This window comes from Eschrichtius robustus, chromosome 4 (genome assembly GCF_028021215.1).
Source record: "Eschrichtius robustus isolate mEscRob2 chromosome 4, mEscRob2.pri, whole genome shotgun sequence".
In the NCBI taxonomy this organism is placed as follows: Eukaryota; Metazoa; Chordata; class Mammalia; order Artiodactyla; family Eschrichtiidae; genus Eschrichtius; species Eschrichtius robustus.
The window spans coordinates 38,198,047-38,219,476 of NC_090827.1; the positions used below are offsets into that span (position 1 = coordinate 38,198,047).

Genomic DNA, 21,430 nt, shown 5'->3' on the forward strand with positions numbered 1-21,430 from the left:
CCAGGAATCTACAGCTTTATCTGTTACAGATGTAGAGAAGTATAGGAGAGGGAGAGATCAATAAACCATGGTGTCTTCAACAAAGCTTAAAATGTAGCCTGAAGATGTGGTAGGTAAAGCTGAAACTTAATGGGTGAAAATACTCAAAATTCAAATTTGAAAGTTTGATATTATAGCTTGTACCACTTTTATCTTCTTCCCCACTCATCTGGTGCATAGTAAACAATTTTCCTTCCATTTGGGGGTAGGAGAAAAAATTACACTTTACAAAGTTAAGCATACTGTTTAAGATCTGCTAGGAGCTCTCCCCTGCATTCTTGCAACATTTAAATGTAAAACTCACTTAACTCTTTGACTGGTTGACACAACCTCAGACTCTGAAGGCAACATATTCCTAAAGGAGAAAAGCTTGAGGCAATTTATCTAGACTTAAAGTCAGCTCTAGGGCTTCCCTGGTGGCGCAGTGGTTGAGAATCTACCTGCCAATGCAGGGGAGACGGGTTCGAGCCCTGGTCTGGGAGGATCCCACATGCCGCGGAGCAACTGGGCCCGTGAGCCACAATTACTGAGCCTGCGCATCTGGAGCCTGTGCTCTGCAACAACAGAGGCCGCGATAGTGAGAGGCCCGCGCACCGCGATGAAGAGTGGCCCCCGCTCGCCGCAGCTACAGAAAGCCCTCGCACAGAAATGAAGACCCAGCACAGCCATAAATAAACAAATAAATTAAAAAAAAAAAAAAAAAAAGTCAGCTCTAAGCAAAAAAAAAAATCACTGTAAGCGGGAAGCTTCTTTCAGATTAGGTAGAGAGTATATACACACATAGACACAAGACATTGTTTCAGTTACCCATTCACTAGAACAAATGCATAACGAACAACCCTAAACTCAGTGAGGTAAAAAAAACATTTTCATTATGCTCATGGATATTTTTAACTTTATTTTTTTAGAGCAGTTTTAGGCTCACAAAAAAATCGACAGAAATGTACAAAGAATTCCCATATCCTCCCCCCCGAGAGCCCCCCACACACGGCCTCCCCCATTATCAGCATTATTCACCTTAATGGTACATTTTTCATCAAGGATGAATCTACACTGACACAGCATAATCACCCAAAGATCATAGTTAATCACCCAAAGTCCACAGTTTACCTTAGGGTTCACTCTTGGTTGTTGTATATTCTTGGGTTTGGACAAAATTATAATGACATACATTCATCATTATAATATCATATAGAATATTTTCACTGCCCTAAAAATCCTCCTATTCAGCTTACCCCTCCCCCCATCTGGCAACCACTGATCTTTTTATTGTCTCCATAGTTTTGCCTTTTCCAGAACGTCATATAGTTGGAATCATACAGTATGTAGTCTTTCCAGATTGGCTTCTTTCAATTAGTAATATGAATTTAAGATTCCTCCATGTCTTTTCATTGCTTGATAGCTCAATTTTTTTTAGCGCTGAATAATACTCCATTGTTTGAATGTACCACTGTTTATTAAACTGTTTATTATCTAATCTTGGTTGCTTCCAAGTTTGGGAAATTATGAACAAAGGTGCTATAAACATCCATGTGCAGAAGATTTTTTTTGTGGACATAAGGTTTCAACTATCTTTGGGTAAACAATAAGAAGTGTGATTGTGTGATCATACGTTAAGAGTGTGTTTCATTCTGTAAGAAACCATCAAACTGTCTTCCAAAGTAGCTATACCATTTCACATTCCCACCAGCAGTGTATGAGAGTTCAATCACTGGTGAAATCCTCAGCAGCATTTGGTGTTGTCAGTTTTAGATTTTGGCCATTCTAATAGGTGTGTAGCAGTATGTCATTGTTATTTTAATTTGCATTTCCCTGATGACATATGATGTGGAGGATCTTTTCGTATGCTTATTTGACATCTGGATATCTTCTTAGGTGAGTTCTGTTAAGGTCTTTGGCCCATTTTTTATTCAAGTTTTTGCTTCCTTGTTGTTGAGTTTTAAGAGTTCTTTGTATATTTTGGATAACAGTCCTTTAACAGATGTGTCTTTTCCAAATTTTTTTCCCAGTTTGTGTCTTTCTTCTAGTTCTCTTGAGCTCATGGATTCTTCAGGTCAGGAATTAGGATAAGGCAGAGCTGGAATGGCTTCCTCTGGTCCATAAGTCTAGCACCTCATCTTGGAAGACTCAAAATGCTGATGGGTGACTCAAATGGCTGGAAGCTAGAATCAGCTTCTCCACTCACATGACAGGCACCTGGGCTGGGCTAACTGGAGGGCTGGGCTCAGCTGTGACTGTCACTCAGCATACCTTCAAGGGCCCTCCTGATGTGTCTTGGGCTCTTCACAGCACACCAGCCTCAGACAGTTAGACTTCTTACACAATGGCTGAGAGTTCCAAAAGCAATTGTTCCAACAGATAAGGTGGAGTTGCATGGCCTTTTATGACCTAGCCGCTAAGGTGATACGGTGACGATGATCACTTTCACTGTACTCTATTGGTCAAATCAGTCACACCACTCCCAGATTTAAGGGGAAGGAGTACAGAGTATATATTTTTATGGTAAGAGTAAAGAAGTTGCAGCCACATTTTAAAACCATCACAGACATATTTCCATAGGGATAGGGTAATACATGCCAAGGGGTTAACAGTGCCCACCTCCCAGAATCCCTCAAAGCGAATTTTGTTAACCTATTATTTTAAGTCAGACTAATCCAAACACATCCTCCATGGATGGCAAAATTTCACCTACCTATTTTCATGTGATACAGTAATAAACAGAAACTTCATTTTATCTATGTAAATTGCATCAAGAATGACTAACAGCTTACTTTTGACCCCAGTACCATCTGCTAGTTATAACCATTTCTTATTTTTCAAACACGATCAAGCTCAGATCCACCCTCAGACTTAGGCTAAGTCATATCCTAAGAAAGAATACAGAGAACACCTAGAGCAAGTAAAGCAAGTAGATCAGAATCATGCCAACATTATGGCTACTGAAATCAGCGACCAATCCTTGTCTCAGTGATTACTAGACTTTAGCATTTCACAGACCAAGAACAATTTCAGAAATAAAACAAATGAGAGCAAATAAAGTTACCAACTTTTTATTTTCCAAAATAAGAACATCTAGAAAAAAACGACTCTGTAACTATCATCACATTAAAAAAAATAGAATGGACAATTTCAAAATAAAGCATAATCCTTTAGAATGAATAAGTTTGACCAAATAAAAACTCACTATGTATTTTTTTTCTCATTTCTCTGCTGACCTGTAGAACCTTCATCATGAATGAACCCCAGTTCACACACTGGTGTGGGAAACCACCTGTGCCTCTGACATTCTGGTCCCTTCCCTCCCTTGCTTTATTCTAATAGTTCTAGAACTTTAGCTTGCTCCTAGAAACTCAATCTAAAAGACAGACAGGGACTTCCCTGGAAGCCCAGTGGTTAAGAATCAGCCTGCCAATGCAGGGGACATGGGTTCGAGCCCTGGTCTGGGAAGAACCCACATGCTGTGGAGCAACTAAGCCCGTGTGTCACAACTACTGAGCCCGCGCACCACAACTACTGAAGCCTGCGTGCCTAGAGCCGGTGCTCCTCAAAAAGAGAAGCCGCCACAGTGAGAGCCCAAGCACCACAATGAAGAGAAGCCCCTGCTCGCCGCAACTAGAGAAAGCTCACGTGCAGCAACAAAGACCCAACGCAGCCCAAAATAAATAAATAATTAATTAAAAAATAAATAAAGACAGACAAATAAGTAAATGATTATAACATGTGAGTGCCATAAGGTTACGGGTCGGGGCGGGGTGGGGGCAGGGGATCAAGGAAGTTTTCACAAATTACATGAAAAAGATTTTCCCATGAGAAAGCATGGGGAAGATGATTATAGATGGCAATGACTGTGGCTGAAAGCACAGAGACAATCTATGTATGCAGTATATCCAAGGAAGACTATATTGTGTACCAAAAAAGTAAGTAGTGGATATACTTGGTTGTAGAGTAAGGGTTACTTTTCTCTTCTTTATTCTTCTATTTTTTGAAATTCAACTATGGAGTATGTGTTAATTTAATGATTAGGAAATTTTTTAAAATAACGACTTCAATTTTGTAGGTTAGCTTAGAAAGAACAAACAAAAGGCCTATTTCCCTTTAAGAAAGCAGTTTGTATTAAAAGAGGCCAAGTTTTAAAAAGGAGATGTTATCAAGCTCCAGACTTTGGCTAGGACCCTGGGAAGACAACATTCCCTCAGTGCTTCTGTGAGAATCTTAGGCTGGGTGCATTCAATACTGCAAGCCTTCTTGTCCATATATGGTCATTAGTCAGAAATTCTCAGGTGGCAGGTACTGACAGGACCAATGCTGGAGTCAGACACCAAGGTTAGAATCCCAGCTCTACCACTAACTAGCTCAATGAGCTTTGCAAACTACTTAACCACTTGAATCCGTTTTCTCACCTGTAACATGGAAAACTGCCTACCTTTGGGGATTTTTGTGTACATCAACTAATATACTTTAAGAAAAGCACGTAGAAAATGACAGATATGGACATATTTGTGTATCTAATTGAGAGGTACATATTTGTTTGCTCTATTGGTTTAGGAAGGCTTTAAGATCCCATTTGCCATTTGTTTACTCCGCAGGTTCAGCTAAAAGCTTTAAGCACATAAAATTTCTTTGTCAGTTGTAATGTCAACTCTCTGAAACTTAAATGTATGCGAGTTTTTAACAAGTTCCAAATGCAGTACTGCTTCTAAAATTAAGCTATCCCTAGAATGATCCTTCCGCAGAATCCCGAAATAACTAAGTGGCTCTACCCCTAGATTCTGGCAACTGACACAAAACTAGGTGGACGTTTCCCTTTTTTTTTTTTTTTCCTCTCTTCTTAGTCCAGCTGACTCCCCTATCCACTCCCAGGGAGAATCGGAGATGTTTGTGCAGATAAAGGTTCAGCTCTAAGGTAATGGCCTCTTACCCAGGCTTTCTTAAAGCTGGAATATAGTCAGCAGAACAGTGTAGCAGGAGTTCCTCAAGTGGTTCTCAAACGACCTATACAGCTTGCAGAATCCTCCTTAGCCACTGGGCCACCCGGCAGCGACTGCACAACTTCCACACATCTCGGCTTCATCCAACCTTCTACCCTTGGTACCCATCCCAACAGCCCCGCCCCCGAAAAATGACCAATCAGAGAGTAGGAAGTGAGCCGGATGGGGTGGGCCTATCTTAGCGCTGTCCACGAATCACTAACCTCAGACAGCGGGGGCGGAAGCGGAAGCCCTGGTTTGGCCTTGGTTCCGCCTTGGGGGACTGGCCTGTGGGAACCAGTGGAGAAATCCTGGGGCTGGGGGGGTTTAAGTTTTCATCTCTTATCTATCAGCGGAATCGGCGGAGCAGACGCCTGCGAGCGCTGGAGGGAGGGAACTACACCGCCCAAGAAAAGAGCGAGCGGGCTGGCAGCCGCGGGGCAGAACCGAACTGAGTGCAGGGTCTCTACAGGCCGGTCCGGCTCGGCGCCGCTCCTCTCGAGGCCATGCTGAAGGCGGAGCTCCGGGCGATTCCTAGGTGAGGGCAGCGGCCCTGCCGGGGATTCCACCGCGGAAGAACTGGGTAGATGCAAGGTGGGGAAGAAAGAATGCTGCCCGCACTGCTCCCCGGTAGCACCCTGAGCCGCCGCGTTTGCGGCAGCAGCAGCAGTAGCAGCAACAGAAAGCACAGCGTGGGCCGAGGAGGCGGTTCCAGCTGCTGGTGAAGTCGCCCCACGGCTGTTTTACCGTAGCATGCGAGTCGACAGAACAGCCAAAGAACAGGGCTCCCCATTGCCATCTCCTTCGAGCACTTTTCCCTTGCTACTCGGAGCTGATTTATGCGGAAACATGCCTTGCACTTGTACCTGGAGGAACTGGAGACAGTGGATTCGACCTTTAGCGGTGGTCATTTATCTGGTGTCCATAGTGGTTGCGGTTCCCCTATGCGTGTGGGAATTACAGAAACTGGAGGTAAGAGGGTCCCGCACCATCCGCCTCTACCCTTTCTTCTACCGTCCTGCCCAGCTAAGGTAGCCTGTTTTTATCCCGGATGCTCCAGACTTGATCTCCTGAAAACCATGTCCTGTAATGAACCCGTGACATAACCTGTCTGGTTTCTGGTTGTTCACGGTTTTTCAAACCATGCTACTCGTGAAGGTAGGACCGAGAAAATAAAATATATTAAGATAGCTGCTTCGGAGAGCACTGTTTTGCAAGCATTCATCAATATCCTGAAAGTAAGGTAACTTTACTTCTGAAATCTGATCTGTTTAAATATTAAGACTTAACTAGATCTACTTTAAAGACCAGGTGTTGAATTTTATTAGCATTTAACTAGCTTCCTGAATTAAAGGATTCGAGTTGGTTTAACTTTGTTTTTACTTTAGAAATTAACTCTTAACAAAGGTTTTGAAAAAAGTCCCTTGTATATTTTTTGATGTCATATTCTTATTATGACATCAGTAAAGTGCTATAAGCTTAAAGACCCCAAGGTAAATATTTAACTAAGTACTTTATAAAAATTGTAATGAACTTTTAAGTTTGAAGTTCATAAAATCCAGGGAAGTGTTTTTACTTAGAAACAACTGTTTCACAAGAGTTATGACAAGACCATGGCTATTTTAGGCCTTTTGTGTGGAAACGATCTTTATGTAATTAAATGAAATGCATTTAATATATGTTTGTTTTCTGAATGTTCACTCAATTTTTTTTGTTGACTTTTCCAAGCTAGCATAGTCCATATAGTTATCTTTAATATTACTATAATATTACACTACATTAAATATTTCTAGTTTGTTAGATATTTAGGTTACTTCCATAATTTGTTTACCAGAATTCAAATATAGACATCTTAATACAAATAGGGATTTCTTACTTTGGAGTATTTCTTACTTTGAAATATAGGAACTATTTTAAAGATTAATACTATGTATAATATCAACCTAATTTAAGACTTCTCTTAGTTTTTGGTGTCAATGACAAAAAATTAAGAAAGAAATGGAAAATTTTATTCAAGCCAAACTGAGGATTATAGCCCGGGAGACAGTCTCTCAGAGAGCTCTGAGGACTGTTCTGAAGAGGTAAAGGGGGAAGCCAGTATATACGTGATTTTGGCAAAGGGGGTACGTGCAATTAAGCGCTCATCTCGGTAGAAGGTCACAGGTCATGAGGAACAGACATCTAAGTTAATGGTTTTAGTGCTTTTCTAAGTATGGGAAGATGCAAGGATCCAGGTTCATAAAAAATTTCTCCTGAAAATATCTATCTGAAGGCCAGTTTTCCCAGAGCACAGAGTGCCTCAGCCTGATCTTGCCCCAACACACACCCCGAATTCCTTTCAGTGTGTATTATTCCTTTCAGGGTGTATAGCCTCAGTGGCTAGTGATTTGATTCTTGTAGAACTGGATGGTGGGCAGCAGTCTTTATTTTACAATCCCTTCCCTTTCGGTCTTAACTTCAGCCAAAGCTTGGGAGGCATTTCGACCAGTTTGTCCCATGTGGCTAGGAATGCTCATTCCCAGGTTAGGTGAGGATTTTGTTGATAGGCCACTCAATGTGCTATTACTGGACGAGGCTCTGTTAACAATAACCAAAAGTCTCTGGGCCACCTGTCTTACCAGTCTGTTACTGTCCAGGAAACGGTTCCCTCTTCTTGTTGTTCCCTCTTCCCATATAGAAGTTATGGATCTTATAGAACTATGTATTTGGTCAGTTGTTTCAAGTGGCCTAATCATCATTAATTTTATCTGAGTCTCAGTCACACATTTGGTAATGCAAGAAACAATAATCTTGTAAAACAGGCAGAATTCAAGTAATATAGCTAGTAACATTAATAACGTCATAAGTAAGTATTAAGCTACAAACTTCGTTAGGTGTGGCCCAGTATCTCCCCAGGTCATCTGACTAGTCTGTTCTGCACCAATCGCTGTCTTTAAGGGGAATGATATATTGGCATTGCACATAAAGCTCACCAGAGATGTCTGCACTGACAAGGCTAGTGGTGGGTCACCGTGACACCTTTCAGAATTGAAAAAGGAATGTTATCTTCTAAGGAATTATGTGGCTGGTACCAGAAGGAGAAAAAGTGATCGCTATGGTTGAGCAGGTATTTCTACCATTGAGGAGGTCTGGTTAATGCATAATGCAGATGCGTGATGCAACTAGAGGGGAGGGAGGAGGTCAAAGGGCAGAGAAAAAGTTCTATGTGTAAATATTTCTTGTCTTGCCTTAAAATGTAAATTTTTATTTCATCACTGATGTCAACTGTACTTTTTCAGTACGGGCATTTAAGGACAATTTTAATCTGCAATCTCGACTGCTAACACCCTGAGCCAAATTCTCATCGTGTATTCCCTGGACTATTCTGAACATACCAGCCAGAGTATCCAGTTAAAATATAAGTCACATTATGTGTCTCCTCTGAAAGTTTTCCAGTCACTCCTAGTCCTGGATTAAAAGCAAGTATTCCTGAGTATGGCATTGGAGCCCAACATGATCTGACACCACCCCCACCTCATCACCCTCTGACTCTCTATCCTCAGTTCCTGGGCCTCCTCCACGCTTGCTTTGCTCAAATGCAGGGCGGGCTCCCTCCTTAGGGCCTTTGCATGTCATAACATGCCTTTCTCCAGACGGTATTCTCATTGCTTTGTGTCCTTCAGGTTTTTACTTCAGTGTCACCCAGCCACCCAGTTTAAAAATTGCAAGCTTCACTTCCGCAACTCTTCATATCCTCTTCCCTTCTTTATATTTTTTAGGACTCACCACCATCTAACAGGATACATTTTTTATCTTGTTTTCTCCTTCTGCCCAAATATCGGATACTTAATAAATGATTATTTGAGTCCCAGTGATAAATCAGGCTGGTATTCTTATGGTTAGAGAGAGAAACATGGCACCTACTTTCATGGAACTTGGTGGTGGAAACAAACACAACCAGCAAAAACAAATCAATAAAATAAAATTATGTAAAATGCTATGAGGAAACTAAAGAAGATCTAAAAAGTGAACAAGCAGGGAAACATTATTAGACATCTTCAAAAGACAACTCTACCAGCCTATGGAAAATTAAGTGGAAGTGGAAGAAGTTAGAAAGTTCTTTAAGGTAGTTCAGAGGTAGTGGGTGCCTGGGCTACGATGACTTATGGCCCAAGTCAGAATAGCAGAAACCGAGATGGAAAAGTGAATTTTAAGTATTATTGGAATTGAAGAAACAGGGCTTGACACTGGATTGGATTGGGGAAGAGAGGCAGTGAGAGAAAGGGGGAAATCAAGAACCACTCTGAGTTTTCTGTCTTGAACAACAGGGTACATGGTGATGCCAGTTACCAAGATGGAAACTCGATAGATACGGACAGGTTTGAAAGCATTTGAGTTCTGTTTGGGACACTTAGTTCAGGGTATATGAGAGACATTCCATTCACATGGGCACGTCAAATACGCTGTTGGAAATGCAAGTCTAGATAGAGCTCAGAAGTGTTTGAGCTGCAGATATACATATGAGTTGTCAGAACAGAGATGGTGTTGAAAGCCATAAAAATGGATGAGATTATAAAGGGGAAGAAGAAGAAGAAAAAGCAGAGGATGTGGCACCAACATCTATAGGTCACAGAGAAGAATAGGAACTTTTAAAAGCAGCAGCAGCCAGTGGGGAAGTAGGATGCCAGGAGAGGGGTGTCGTGGAAGCCAGAACAGAAGGATAAAGTAGTGAACAGTCTGCTGCTGAGCCATCCATTGGAGGGTCATTTGTGATCCTCGTCATGGTTTCTATGGAGGTATCAGGCCGAAACTAGAGGCAGTTGTTTGAAGAATAAATGTGGAGTGAAGAAGTGGTATCAGAATATGAAGACAGGGACTTCCCTGGTGGCGCAGTGGTTAAGAATCCACCTGCCAATGCAGGGGACATGGGTTCGAGCCCTGGTCCAGGAAGATCCCACATGCCGTGGAGCAACTAAGCCCGTGCACCACAGCTACTGAACCCACGTGCCACAACTACTGAAGCCCACACACCTAGAGCCCGTGCTCCACAATAAGAGAAGCCACCGCAATGAGAAGCCCATGCACCGCAACAAAGAGCAGCCCCCGCTCTCTGCAACTAGAGAAAGCCTGCGCGCAGCAACGGAGACCCAATGCAGCCAAAAATTAATTAATTAATTAATTGATTATTTTTTTAAATATGAAACAAGTTTTTGTTCATTTTGTTTGTTTTGAGTATTTTTTGACTCAGGAGAATGAGTGGCACAGTAGATAGGAGTGTGGGTTAAGGGAGGGTCCCCCACCCCCCTCCCCACCCAACCATTGTGTTTTGTTGTTAAAGTGTTAGAGACACTAACCACAGCATGTCCCTAAGATAAGGTATAATTTTCTTTAATCTTCTTAAAAGTCCTGAAGCATAGGAATTATCCCCATTTTACAGATGTGAAAACTGAGACGGATAAGTGGCTAAAGTGACACCGTGCTAAGTACTTAATATACAATCATTCTCATTATTCACTGGATGAGTTTTTGTCTCTAAAATGCATAACACTGTGCCCGGCACATAATAGATGCTCAATAAGCCTGAATTATCACTATTGTTTTTAAAATATCATCACTATTGTTGCAATGGGGCAACAGTTCTGTTCTCGTGGGATAGTATTTTCGGATAGCATTTTCATTGGGATTAGGTTCGCAGCTGAACACCTAAAGCAAAGTTATAATGCATCTGATGGAGCACTAGAAAAAGTAATTGACATGTTTAGGGACAGTTTCGTATGAAAAATACTTGTCTTTTAAACATTAGAATCACAGTGCTCACCCTGTGAGAAGTCGGTGGGAACTAAGGTTGTAGAAAACTGGAGGTTCGGCTAGCCCATCCCATGCCCATGGGGCATATACTCATGACTGGAATGGCCAGGTGACCATCTGCACCACTTAAACCATCTCTCATTCTCTTACTTGGTTGAGCATGTATAAGTGAGGTCATGTAAGTTAAATGCACACATAAGGGACTTCCCTGGTGGTCCAGTGGTTAAGACTTCACCTTCCAATGCAGGGGGTGCAGGTTCGATCCCTGGTCGGGAGCTAAGATCCCACATGCCTCGGGGCCAAAAAAACAAAACATAAAACAGAAGCAGTATTGTAACAAACTCAATATTAAGACTTTAAAAATGGTCCACATCAAAAAATCTTTTAAAAAATAAAATAAAATAAAAAATAAATGCACACATGATGTCACGCTGCTCTGCATTCGTTTCACCCTGCCCTGCTGGTCCTATGTTCCAAGTAGCTACTCTGTGGAAGTGCGCCCTTCTTGCCCTCAGGACAAGTGGGCCCAGAAAGCACTCTCCTGTTTCTCTTTAACTCTCTGCTCTGAAAGCCTTTGGCTGAGTGAGTTAACTCACTCCTGGAGACTGGTCTTTAATGGCTTTTTTCTTTCCTCTCTGCTTTCTTCAAGTTCCCTTAGGAAAAAATATCTACACTACTTATCTCTTCCCTGTTTTGTGAGCCCAAAACACCCTACTCATGGCTGATAAGTTTAACATTAATCGTATCCTTCTATCAGTGTGTCTCAAATGTGAATAATTTATTTAGAGATAAATGTAAATTAAAATAAATGTAATAATCATATAAATAATTTGTACAGATACCTAGAGTTGACTTATTATAATGTCACCTAAATATGTACACGCATAAAATAGGTTCAGTTTCTTATGCACACAGCTTTTTAAATAGCTTAAAAATCACAACAATTATAAGACCAGTATTCAAATTAGTGGCGTTAATGTGGACAGGTGATGTTTTTCTGAAACTGATTCACCACTTGCAATGTAAAACTGGTACTAACTCTGATGCAAGATTTTTAAAATTTGGAATCACTATAGTGAAATGACTCAATTCTCCAGTCACTTTTTTTGTTTGTTTGTTTTGTTTTGTTTTTTTAACATCTTTATTGGAGTATAATTGCTTTACAATGGTGTGTTAGTTTCTGCTTTATAACAAAGTGAATCAGTTATACATATATCCCCATATCTCTTCCCTCTTGCGTCTCCTTCCCTATCCCACCCTCCCTATCCCACCCCTCTAGGTGGTCACAAAGCACCGAGCTGATCTCCCTGTGCTATGTGGCTGCTTCCCACTAGCTATCAGTTTTACATTTGGTAGTGTATATATGTCCATGCCACTCTCTCACTTTGTCCCAGCTTACCCTTCCCCCTCCCCGTGTCCTCAAGTACATTCTCTAGTAGGTCTGCATCTTTATTGCCGTCCTGCCCCTAGGTTCTTCATGACCATTTTTTTTTCTTAGATTCCATATATATGTGTTAGCATATGGTATTTGTTTTTCTCTTTCTGACTTACTTCACTCTGTATGACAGACTCTAGGTCCAACCACCTCACTACAAATAACTCAATTTCGTTTCTTTTTATGGCTGAGTAATATTCCATTGTATATATGTGCCACATCTTCTTTATCCAGTCACTTGTTTTATGATCATTTGAAAAAGAACTTTCTTCCTTACAGCACACGGAGGACACTTGACCATGATTAGTCACCAGCACATAATTTTTCTCTCAACTCTACCACCAAGTTCGACCTTTTGGCACTAAGGCAATCATAAAAACAAATGTGGGCATTAAAAGTACTTGACACTACTGTTCTTAATGAGCACCTTATAATGAAGATCTAGAATATATTATTATTAAGTCATCATTAAAATGAGTACTGAATTTTAAATGAAACTGAGCCAAGGAAAAATCTCTGGAAAATTATTGTTCAGACATTCTTTTCAGAATCTTCACCTCTGCATATTTGCTTTTGACTTGCTGCTTTGATTAATCTCCAGCATTCAGCAAGACTTTTATTTGCTTTTCAAGTTTTCCATACAGTTGAATATAGAAATTCATTGTTGTAAATATACGTTTGTTCTCTATACTTTTGTTTTCTACTTCTTTAATCTTTGACCCTTTGTGAAAAAGAATCTTGTTCAAAACAGCAAAAACTACAAGTTGTGGACTTAAGTTCCTTTTCCATTAACTGTTCAAACTCCTCAAGTACTAAAAATAAATGCCCACCTTTTTGCTTTAAAAAATTAGCATTTGCATTTTTTTTTTTTTAATTAAAAGGATTCACATTCTTCAAGGCAGGAGTACAAGTTAGCGTAAAATTCATTCCCGAGGGCCCCTCAGATAGAACAGAGTCTCAACTAAATTTGTTTTTACCAGAAAGCGAGTGGATTACTTCAACTCTATGTTAGGATGAGGTAATTCAAAGTATATTTTTAGAAACTGAGATTTTAGAGGATAAAATGTTGATCAGGTATTGACCTAAAAGAGAAATTAGGGACTTCCCTGGTGACGCAGTGGTTAAGAATCCGCCTGCCAATGCAGGGGACACGGGTTTGAGCCCTTGTCCGGGAAGATCCCACATGCTGTAGAGCACCTAAGCTCGTGTGCCACAACTACTGAACCTGCGCTGTGGAGCCCATGAGCCACAACTACCGAGCCTGCGCACCACATCTGAAGCCCCCGTGCCTGGAGCCCATGCTCCACAACAAGAGAAGCCACCGCAATGAGAAGCCCACGCACCGCAACGAAGAGTAGCCCTCGCTCTCCGCAACTAGAGAAAGCCTGCATGCAACAACGAAGACCCAACTCAGCCAAAAAAAAAAGAAACTAGATCTTTTGAAAATGTAATGTCCTGAGTTGATAATACTGTATATAAGAGGGGCAGCCTATATTAGCACGGGTCCCTTGGACAGGAGTTGTGGCAGTGCTTAGCAAATGGGAGGGTCAAAAGACATGATGCATGTAAAGAACTCAGCAAAGTTATCAGGCAAATAGTCAGCATGTTTTACTAACATGTTGGGTAACAGTAAAATTTGCAGAAAACATTGATTTGCAGATTTTTATCCAGACATAAAAACGGAGGAATAAACCAGAAGAAGATTTTTAGATTTGACTTGCAGAAAATTTTAAAACTTTTCTATATCCTCAATCACAATAATCAAATATAAAAGGCAAGTTAGGGGGAAATGACATGATGTTACTATTCTTTTTTTTTCTTTTAAAGGAATTCCTTTATTTTTATTTATTTATTTTTTATTTATTTATTTTTGGCTGTGTTGGGTCTTCGTTTCTGTGTAAGGGCTTTCTCTAGTTGTGGCAAGCGGGGGCCACTCTTCATCGCGGTGCACGGGCCTCTCACTATTGCGGCCTCTCTCGTTGCGGAGCACAAGCTCCAGATGCACAGGCTCAGTAGTTGTGGCTCACGGGCCTAGTTGCTCCACGGCACGTGGGATCTTCCCAGACCAGGGCTCGAACCTGAGTCCCCTGCTTTGGCAGGCAGATTCTCAACCACTGCGCCACCAGGGAAGCCCCGATGTTAATATTCTTAATGCATACAGTGCTGTTACAAAAGGCCACGTGAGGAAAAATCCACCCCCTCCTTCCACAAAAGCATAAATGGGCTGTTTATTGAAGAAGTAATAAAAGTAGCCACTAGTCATTTGGAAAATATTGAGCCTCGATAATAATCAAATAAATAAAAAGTTTTAAATGCAAATATTTTATTTAGCTCTTTAGTTTTAATATCAGAGAATTTATACTAACATGTTCTTTGCTGATTAAGGTTGGAATACACACCAAGGCTTGGTTTATTGCTGGAATCTTTTTGCTGTTGACTATACCTATCTCGCTTTGGGTGATATTGCAGCATTTAGTGCATTATACACAACCTGAACTACAGAAACCAATAATAAGGTAAATCTTTATATGTTTTGATTCTTCTAGTGTTGTGTTGGCTTATCATAAATATGATGTAAACTGTTTTAAATTTATGTTTTGCTTTCCAAATAGGATTCTTTGGATGGTACCCATATACAGTTTAGATAGTGTAAGTATGCTTCATTTTATCTCATTAACTAAGAACTTGTTTGATGATGCTAACTGTAATTAAGGTAATAAAAGTAATATTATTTGGCAATAAGGAGTTAGGTTAATAAGTGAAAAGGTTCACTTGTTTTTAATATTAAGAGAAGATAAAGTATAACCATAGAAAAGGCAGATGTTTTAAAATTTCAGATTAGTAGCTCTTAGTCCTTTAAAGAATGTAATACTTAAATTACATTATCATACTTTTTATTTATTATAATATTTATTTGGACCAAAACAGAAATCTTCCCCAGTGGATTCTAATACATGCAGTTGTTACAGATAACTGCTTTAATTTGATTAAATATAAAGAAAATGTCTTTAACATCATTTTCTATGATCGTGTGAAGAAGTTTCAGATTATATTTAAGAACTCAAGTACATAATTTAACTTCTCTCTTCATATTCATTATTTACCCCCGACACAAATGTTTTTGTTTACCAATATCCAAGATGTTTATTGCTTTTAAAAATTCATTTCACAGATTGTCTGGTAGCCCTCGTAATGATAAAATTTAGAAAGTTTGATCTAAGTATGTGAGTACCATGAATTGGAGTGGTAATTCATTTTATCGTAGTTGCAACTGTTTTTAACATCTGTGCTTCTTCATAGTGGATAGCGTTGAAATATCCCAGCATTGCAATATATGTGGATACCTGCAGAGAATGTTATGAAGCTTATGTCATTTACAACTTTATGGGATTCCTTACCAATTACCTAACTAACCGGTATCCAAATCTGGTATTAATCCTTGAAGCCAAAGATCAGCAGAAACATTTCCCTCCTTTGTGTTGCTGTCCACCATGGACTATGGGAGAGTAAGTATGTTTGGTTTTAATTCTTTTATGTTTGGTTTTATTTAAGTGGGTTTAACTATCATTTCTCTGCAAAGTATTGTGTTAAGTACTATATGAAGGACAAAAAGTATAAGACAGAGTCCCTACCCTCATGTAGTTCATAGTCAAGGGTGAAGACTAAGAAAACACATTTTTATAACTCACACATATAAGGTAGTTTGTTTTACATTATTCACGCTAAATAGAAAACTTAAAATGTTGTGGGGAAAAAACCTTAGAAATCATTTAATCAACGTCCTCTTACAGTTGGGAACCAGGGTCTGCAGAGATTAATTTACTCAAGTCACACAGCAAATTAATGGCAAAATCAGGTCTAAAACTCAAGGAGAAGGTAGTCTAGGTGGGGAAACAGCATTTGATATGAAATTAGAGCAACAAATAGCAATGTTTATTCTAGTAATATGTAAGTTGGCCTTATTATACATTCATGTAGGACAGTAAAGGAAAATAAAGCCTAAAAGGTTAAGTTGAAACTAAGATTGCATTTACTCTATGAATTTATTTTTCGGCAGGAAACATTTGAAGCCAGCGTTTTAGAAAGATTAATTTTACAATACTATACAGGATGTGCTAGGGGGAGAAGAGTCCAGAAGAGGAAATAAATTAGGAGGTTATTATAGTAGTTCATTTGTGAGATAAGCTGAAGAGGAGTGTGAAATTGAAATAGAAAGGGGAGACAATAAGAGAATGCAACTGGAGAATCAACAGGACTTGATCACTGATAGAAGGGGATGTAGGTGGAAGTTGCAAGCCAGTGTAACTGGAATGACTTGGAGGAATCAGTGTATATATATGGCCGAGGGTTAGCTACATTGCCTTCCATGCGGTACAGAACCATTTCTACAACATCAGCACTAAATGGAGCACCTACTGTGTGCTAGTATGTAGATATATCATAATACATATAACAGATGTAGAACTTAATGGAATTTACAGCTTGGTTAGGAATTAAATGAAGACACAAATATATAGTTACTTATTTCAGGAAATGCTATGAAGGAAAAAGAACAGGAGTCTATGAAAGAGGGTAGTAAGGAAAAAGTAACGTAGGTTGGGGATCAGGGGAGAGATATTGTGCTCAACTCCAAATAAAACAAGAACAAATAGGGATTTATAGCCAAAGAGATTGGGGTGGTCACTGGATGGAAAATTACTAAGGAGACATCAAGGGTAGGGGGATTCTCTCTAAACTGGCCTGACAAGAATCTTACTAAAGGCAGGCCAAGTCAACATCAAGAGTGAGGGATGAGGAGCTTGATCGCATATCCAGGGTAATCAGATACTGGGGGTGGGGTCGGGGTCGGGGTGGGGTGGGGTCGGGGTCGGGGTGGCGTGGGGTGGGGTGCTGGTGATGGGTGTCTTAGCAGGATTTGTTGCTCAGACTGACTTCACAGGCCAAGGACAGGGCCTAAGGATGATGCCTAGTTGAAAAGAAGGCTCAGAGGAGCCCCGTCTAAAGTTTGATCAAGGAGAGAGATTGTCTTTGTCAAGTGAGAAGCCATTATAGGATGTTAGGCAGAGGTCTGGTATCCAAGATTACTTGTACTCTTTGTAGACTGAACTGGACGTGGGCATAGATGCAAGAGATTGCAGTGGTCCAGTATATATGATGATGATGATGGTGGTGGTGGTGGTGGTGGTGGCAGCGGCAGCTTGGCTTTGAGCAGGACTCTTCTATTGATACAGAACCTGAGATGAGGTTCTAGCTGCCTCTTCAGGCTGGCTCATCAGTTAGCAGGTGGTCAACACAAAAGCTTTTTCAAATGATGCTATAGGTCAAAATTGCCCTTTTCTGTGCTTGTGCAATTGATTTATTCCTAACTACACAAGCAATTACATTTATTCTCGTTAAGACTCTGTGTTGGTTTCATTTTTTTCCCTGAGACTCTTAGGTTCCGACAGCTGCTACCTGAATAATATCAGCAGTGCATCCATAACTGTAACCCAGGTTTTCTTTCCTTTGAAGACGTTAAGCATTTACCAAATCCATGCCGTTTGGGGGTATGGTTTTAGTAATATAAAATTTCTCATTCTCTTGTATATAAATACATTTTAGGTTACCAGTCTCCTTCTATTAGATAACTGGTGTTATATATATGTTCATTACTCAGAATATTGCTGTTGAGGATAATTCAGTATAATGCTTTGGTTTTAAGATGCAAATGCCACGGCAAGTCTCTAGTCCTTAGATGTTAAAATTAAGTCTGCTTTTTGTACTCTGATTTCTGTGACATAAGCAGTGAGCACAATGAGTTTTCTTTTAATGAATGTTAGATTTTATGTATGTTAGTTTGTGAGAGGAGGGGAACATTTTACCTAGTGATTTAATACTGTTATGAAACAAATGTTTTCATGAAACAGTACTAACTCTTACTATGTATTCCCTTCCTCCCTCTTGTTTCTAAAATTTGGGTCGCAGCCTACTAAATTACATTTGACACAATTTGAAAAAATTTGCCCTGGGGTATGTACCTTGGAGTGGATATGCTAGGTCTTTAGGTTTTGTGCAACTTTGTGATAAATTGATTGCTGAAGTGGCAGTACCAAATTACTCTCCCATTAACAGTAGAAAAGATTTCTAATTGAACCACACCCTCACCTATATTTAGAATTACCAGGACTTATTTATGTTTGCCTGTCAAGAGGGTGTAAAGGATCTCCCTGATTAGTAGTGAGGTTGAGCAACTTTTCATATGTTTATTAGCCATTTGTGTTTCCTTTCTGAGGAATGATTGTTTCTGTTTCTCATTTTTTAATGGGTTGTCTGTATGGGATCTTGATATGTTTAGATACTAATTCTTTATTTAAAGCATGTTAAAAATATCTTTTTCTAGTTTTTGGCCTGCTTTGGCACTTTTACTATATATTTTGATAAATGAAAGTTGTGAATTTTTATATTGTTGAATTTATCAATCTTATTTTATAGTAAGTACTTTGCGTCTTGTTCAAAAAACTCTTCCTGACCCCAGGATTATAAAAACGTTCTCCTATGCTTTTCTTCTAAACATTTCATATTTTTTCCATTAAAGCTTGTAACAGGGACTTCCCTGATGGTTCAGTGGCTAAGACTCCGTACTTCCACTGCAGGGGGTGCGGGTTCGATCCCTGGTTAGGGAACTAAGATCCCACGTGCCATGCAACACAGCCAAAAAAAAAAAAAAAGACTTATAAACACATATTGATTTTTTTTTTCATATGTTGTGTGAGGTAGGAATGCAGTTTCATTTTATTCCATTGACTTCCTGACTTAGTACCATTCTCTCTCCTACCTCACTGGTCTATGTTGCCATCTCTGCCGTATATAAAGGTTCCATATATATGGGTCTATTTGTGATCTTCGTTTTTTCTGTTTTATTGGTTAACTTCTCTATCCCCGGACCAATTCCATACATTAACTACTATAGTTTATTAATAAGCCTTAAAATAGAAGGGCAGGTGCCCCAACCCTATTATCTTGGCTATTCTTGGGTCGATGCTCTTACATATAAATTTTAGAATCAGGTCGTCAGGTTGTTTGAAAAGCCCTATTGGAATTTTTTGATTGGAAGTGAATTCAATCTTCAGTTTATTGACATTTTTATGGTTTTGAGTCTTCGTATCTATGAATATTGTCTATTTTCTACTTATTTAGCTCTGCATTTATCTTTTAATTAAGTATAGTTTTCTCATAAAAGTCTTGTAAATCTTTTGTTGACCTTATAAACATCTTATATTTTATTGCTATTATAAATGGCATCTTTTTAAACAATTAGTTTAATTGCTGCCAGTGTGTAGAAAGGCAGTTGATTTTTGTATATTGAGCCTATATCCAAAAATCTTGTTAAATCTTCTTATTCTGTAGATCTTAATAAGTTCTCTGTAGCCAGTCATCTTCAAAAGAAGGATTTGTTTGCTTTCTAGTCTTTATACCACACATTTCTCTTTCTTCTCACTGTGCTGATGAGTACCTCTAGACTTTCTTTCATCATTCCTGGTTTTAAAGGGAATTCTTATAAAATTTCACATTTTGATTTAATGTTTCTAAAGGTGTTTTGTAGGCATCCTTTATTAGGTTGAAAAGCTCCTTTTTACCCCTGGTTTGTTAAGAGTTCTTAATCATAAGTAAGTATTGAATTTCATCAAATGCTTTTTCTATACCTATTGAGACAATCATAATTTTTTGCTTTTAACCTGTTAATATAGTGAATTAGATTAATGGCTTTTCTAATGTTAAAATCCCCTTGCTTTTAGAAGATAAATTTTAAGTGGTTATGATGTATCATCAGCTTTTCTACATCATAAGCTTTATAGAATTTTTACACCTTTGTTCATGAGAAAGATTGGGTTATGATTTTCCTTTCTTATACTGGCCCTGTCTGGTTTTCACATCCAAGTTTTGCTGCCTGAATAGGAGTTATTGCCTTTTATTTATGTATCACAGAAAGAGATTATATACTATACCTTGAAAGATTAGTTCTGGACTGTTTTTTGTGGGAGGACAATTATAGAACTATTTAGGCTTCCCGTTGTTTCTGGAATAAATTTTTTTTTAACTGTAGCATTTAGGAATTAAGCAGAATAGACGAAGTTTAAAAATGTATAGGTAGGGGACTTCCCTGGAGGCACAGTGGTTAAGAATCCGCCTGCCAATGCAGGGGACACGGGTTCGATCCCTAGTCCGGGAAGATCCCACATGCCGCAGAGCAACTAAGCTCGTGCGCCACAACTACTGAGCCTGCACTCTAGAGCCCACGCGCCACAACTACTGAGCCCACGCACCACAACTACTGAAACCCATGCACTCTAAGGCCCGCATGCCATAACTACTGAGATTGTGTGCTGCAACTACTGAAGCCTGTGTGCCTAGAGCCCGTGCTCCGCAACAAGAGAAGCCACCACAATGATAAGCCCGCCTACTACAATGAAGAGTAGCCCCTGCTCACTGCAACTAGATAAAGCCCGTGCACAGCAACAAAGACCCAACACAGCCAAAAAAAATGTATAGGTAGGAACTTCCCTGGTGGTCCATTGGTTATGACTCCACGCTTCCACTGCGGGACGCAGGTTCGATCCCTGGTCAGGGAACTAAGATCCCACGTGCCACATGGCACGGCCAAAAAAATAAAAATAAAAATAAAATAAAATGTATAAGCATATATTAGTTTATAACTTAATCTCTTTTGAATCTGTCATTATGACTCCTTTTCCCTTTCTAATGTTACTAGTATCTCTATTTTTTCCTTGAACAATCTTGCCAGAAGTTTGCCTATTTTTAACTAGTCTTTTTAAGAACTGACTCTTGGTTTTGTTGATTCTCTGTATGTTTGTTTTCTATTTCATTCGTTTATACTCTATTTTTACTTCATTTCTCCCATTTCCTTTGGTTTACTCTGTTCTTATTCTAACATGAGTCTTAGCTCATTAATTTCTAGCCTTTCTTCTTTTTTAATACTGCATTTAAAACTCTACAATCCCATTCATGTTCTGCATTCACTGAATCCCTGTTTTTGTTGGGGTATAATTGACATGCAACATTGTATTAGTTTTAGTTGTCCAACATAACTATTCAATATTTGTATATACAGTAAATGAAATGACAACCACAATAAGTCTGTTTAACATCTATCACCCCATGAATCCATTTTCATATTTAATATTTTCATCATCATCCAGTTTAA

General features: G+C 39.4%; 1 protein-coding gene across 1 annotated transcript in view; it reads left to right on the forward strand.

Moving 5' to 3' along the window:
- Positions 1-5,273: 5,273 nt before the first annotated feature.
- The window catches only part of TMEM184C (transmembrane protein 184C), a 31,798-nt gene continuing 15,641 nt past the window's right edge, over positions 5,274-21,430 (forward strand). Inside the window, exons 1-4 of the mRNA XM_068542591.1 lie at positions 5,274-5,978; positions 14,614-14,744; positions 14,841-14,877; positions 15,529-15,734. Of these exons, the coding sequence (XP_068398692.1) occupies positions 5,760-5,978; positions 14,614-14,744; positions 14,841-14,877; positions 15,529-15,734 (593 nt within the window). The 5' untranslated portion in view covers positions 5,274-5,759. The remainder of the gene's footprint in view (positions 5,979-14,613; positions 14,745-14,840; positions 14,878-15,528; positions 15,735-21,430) is intronic.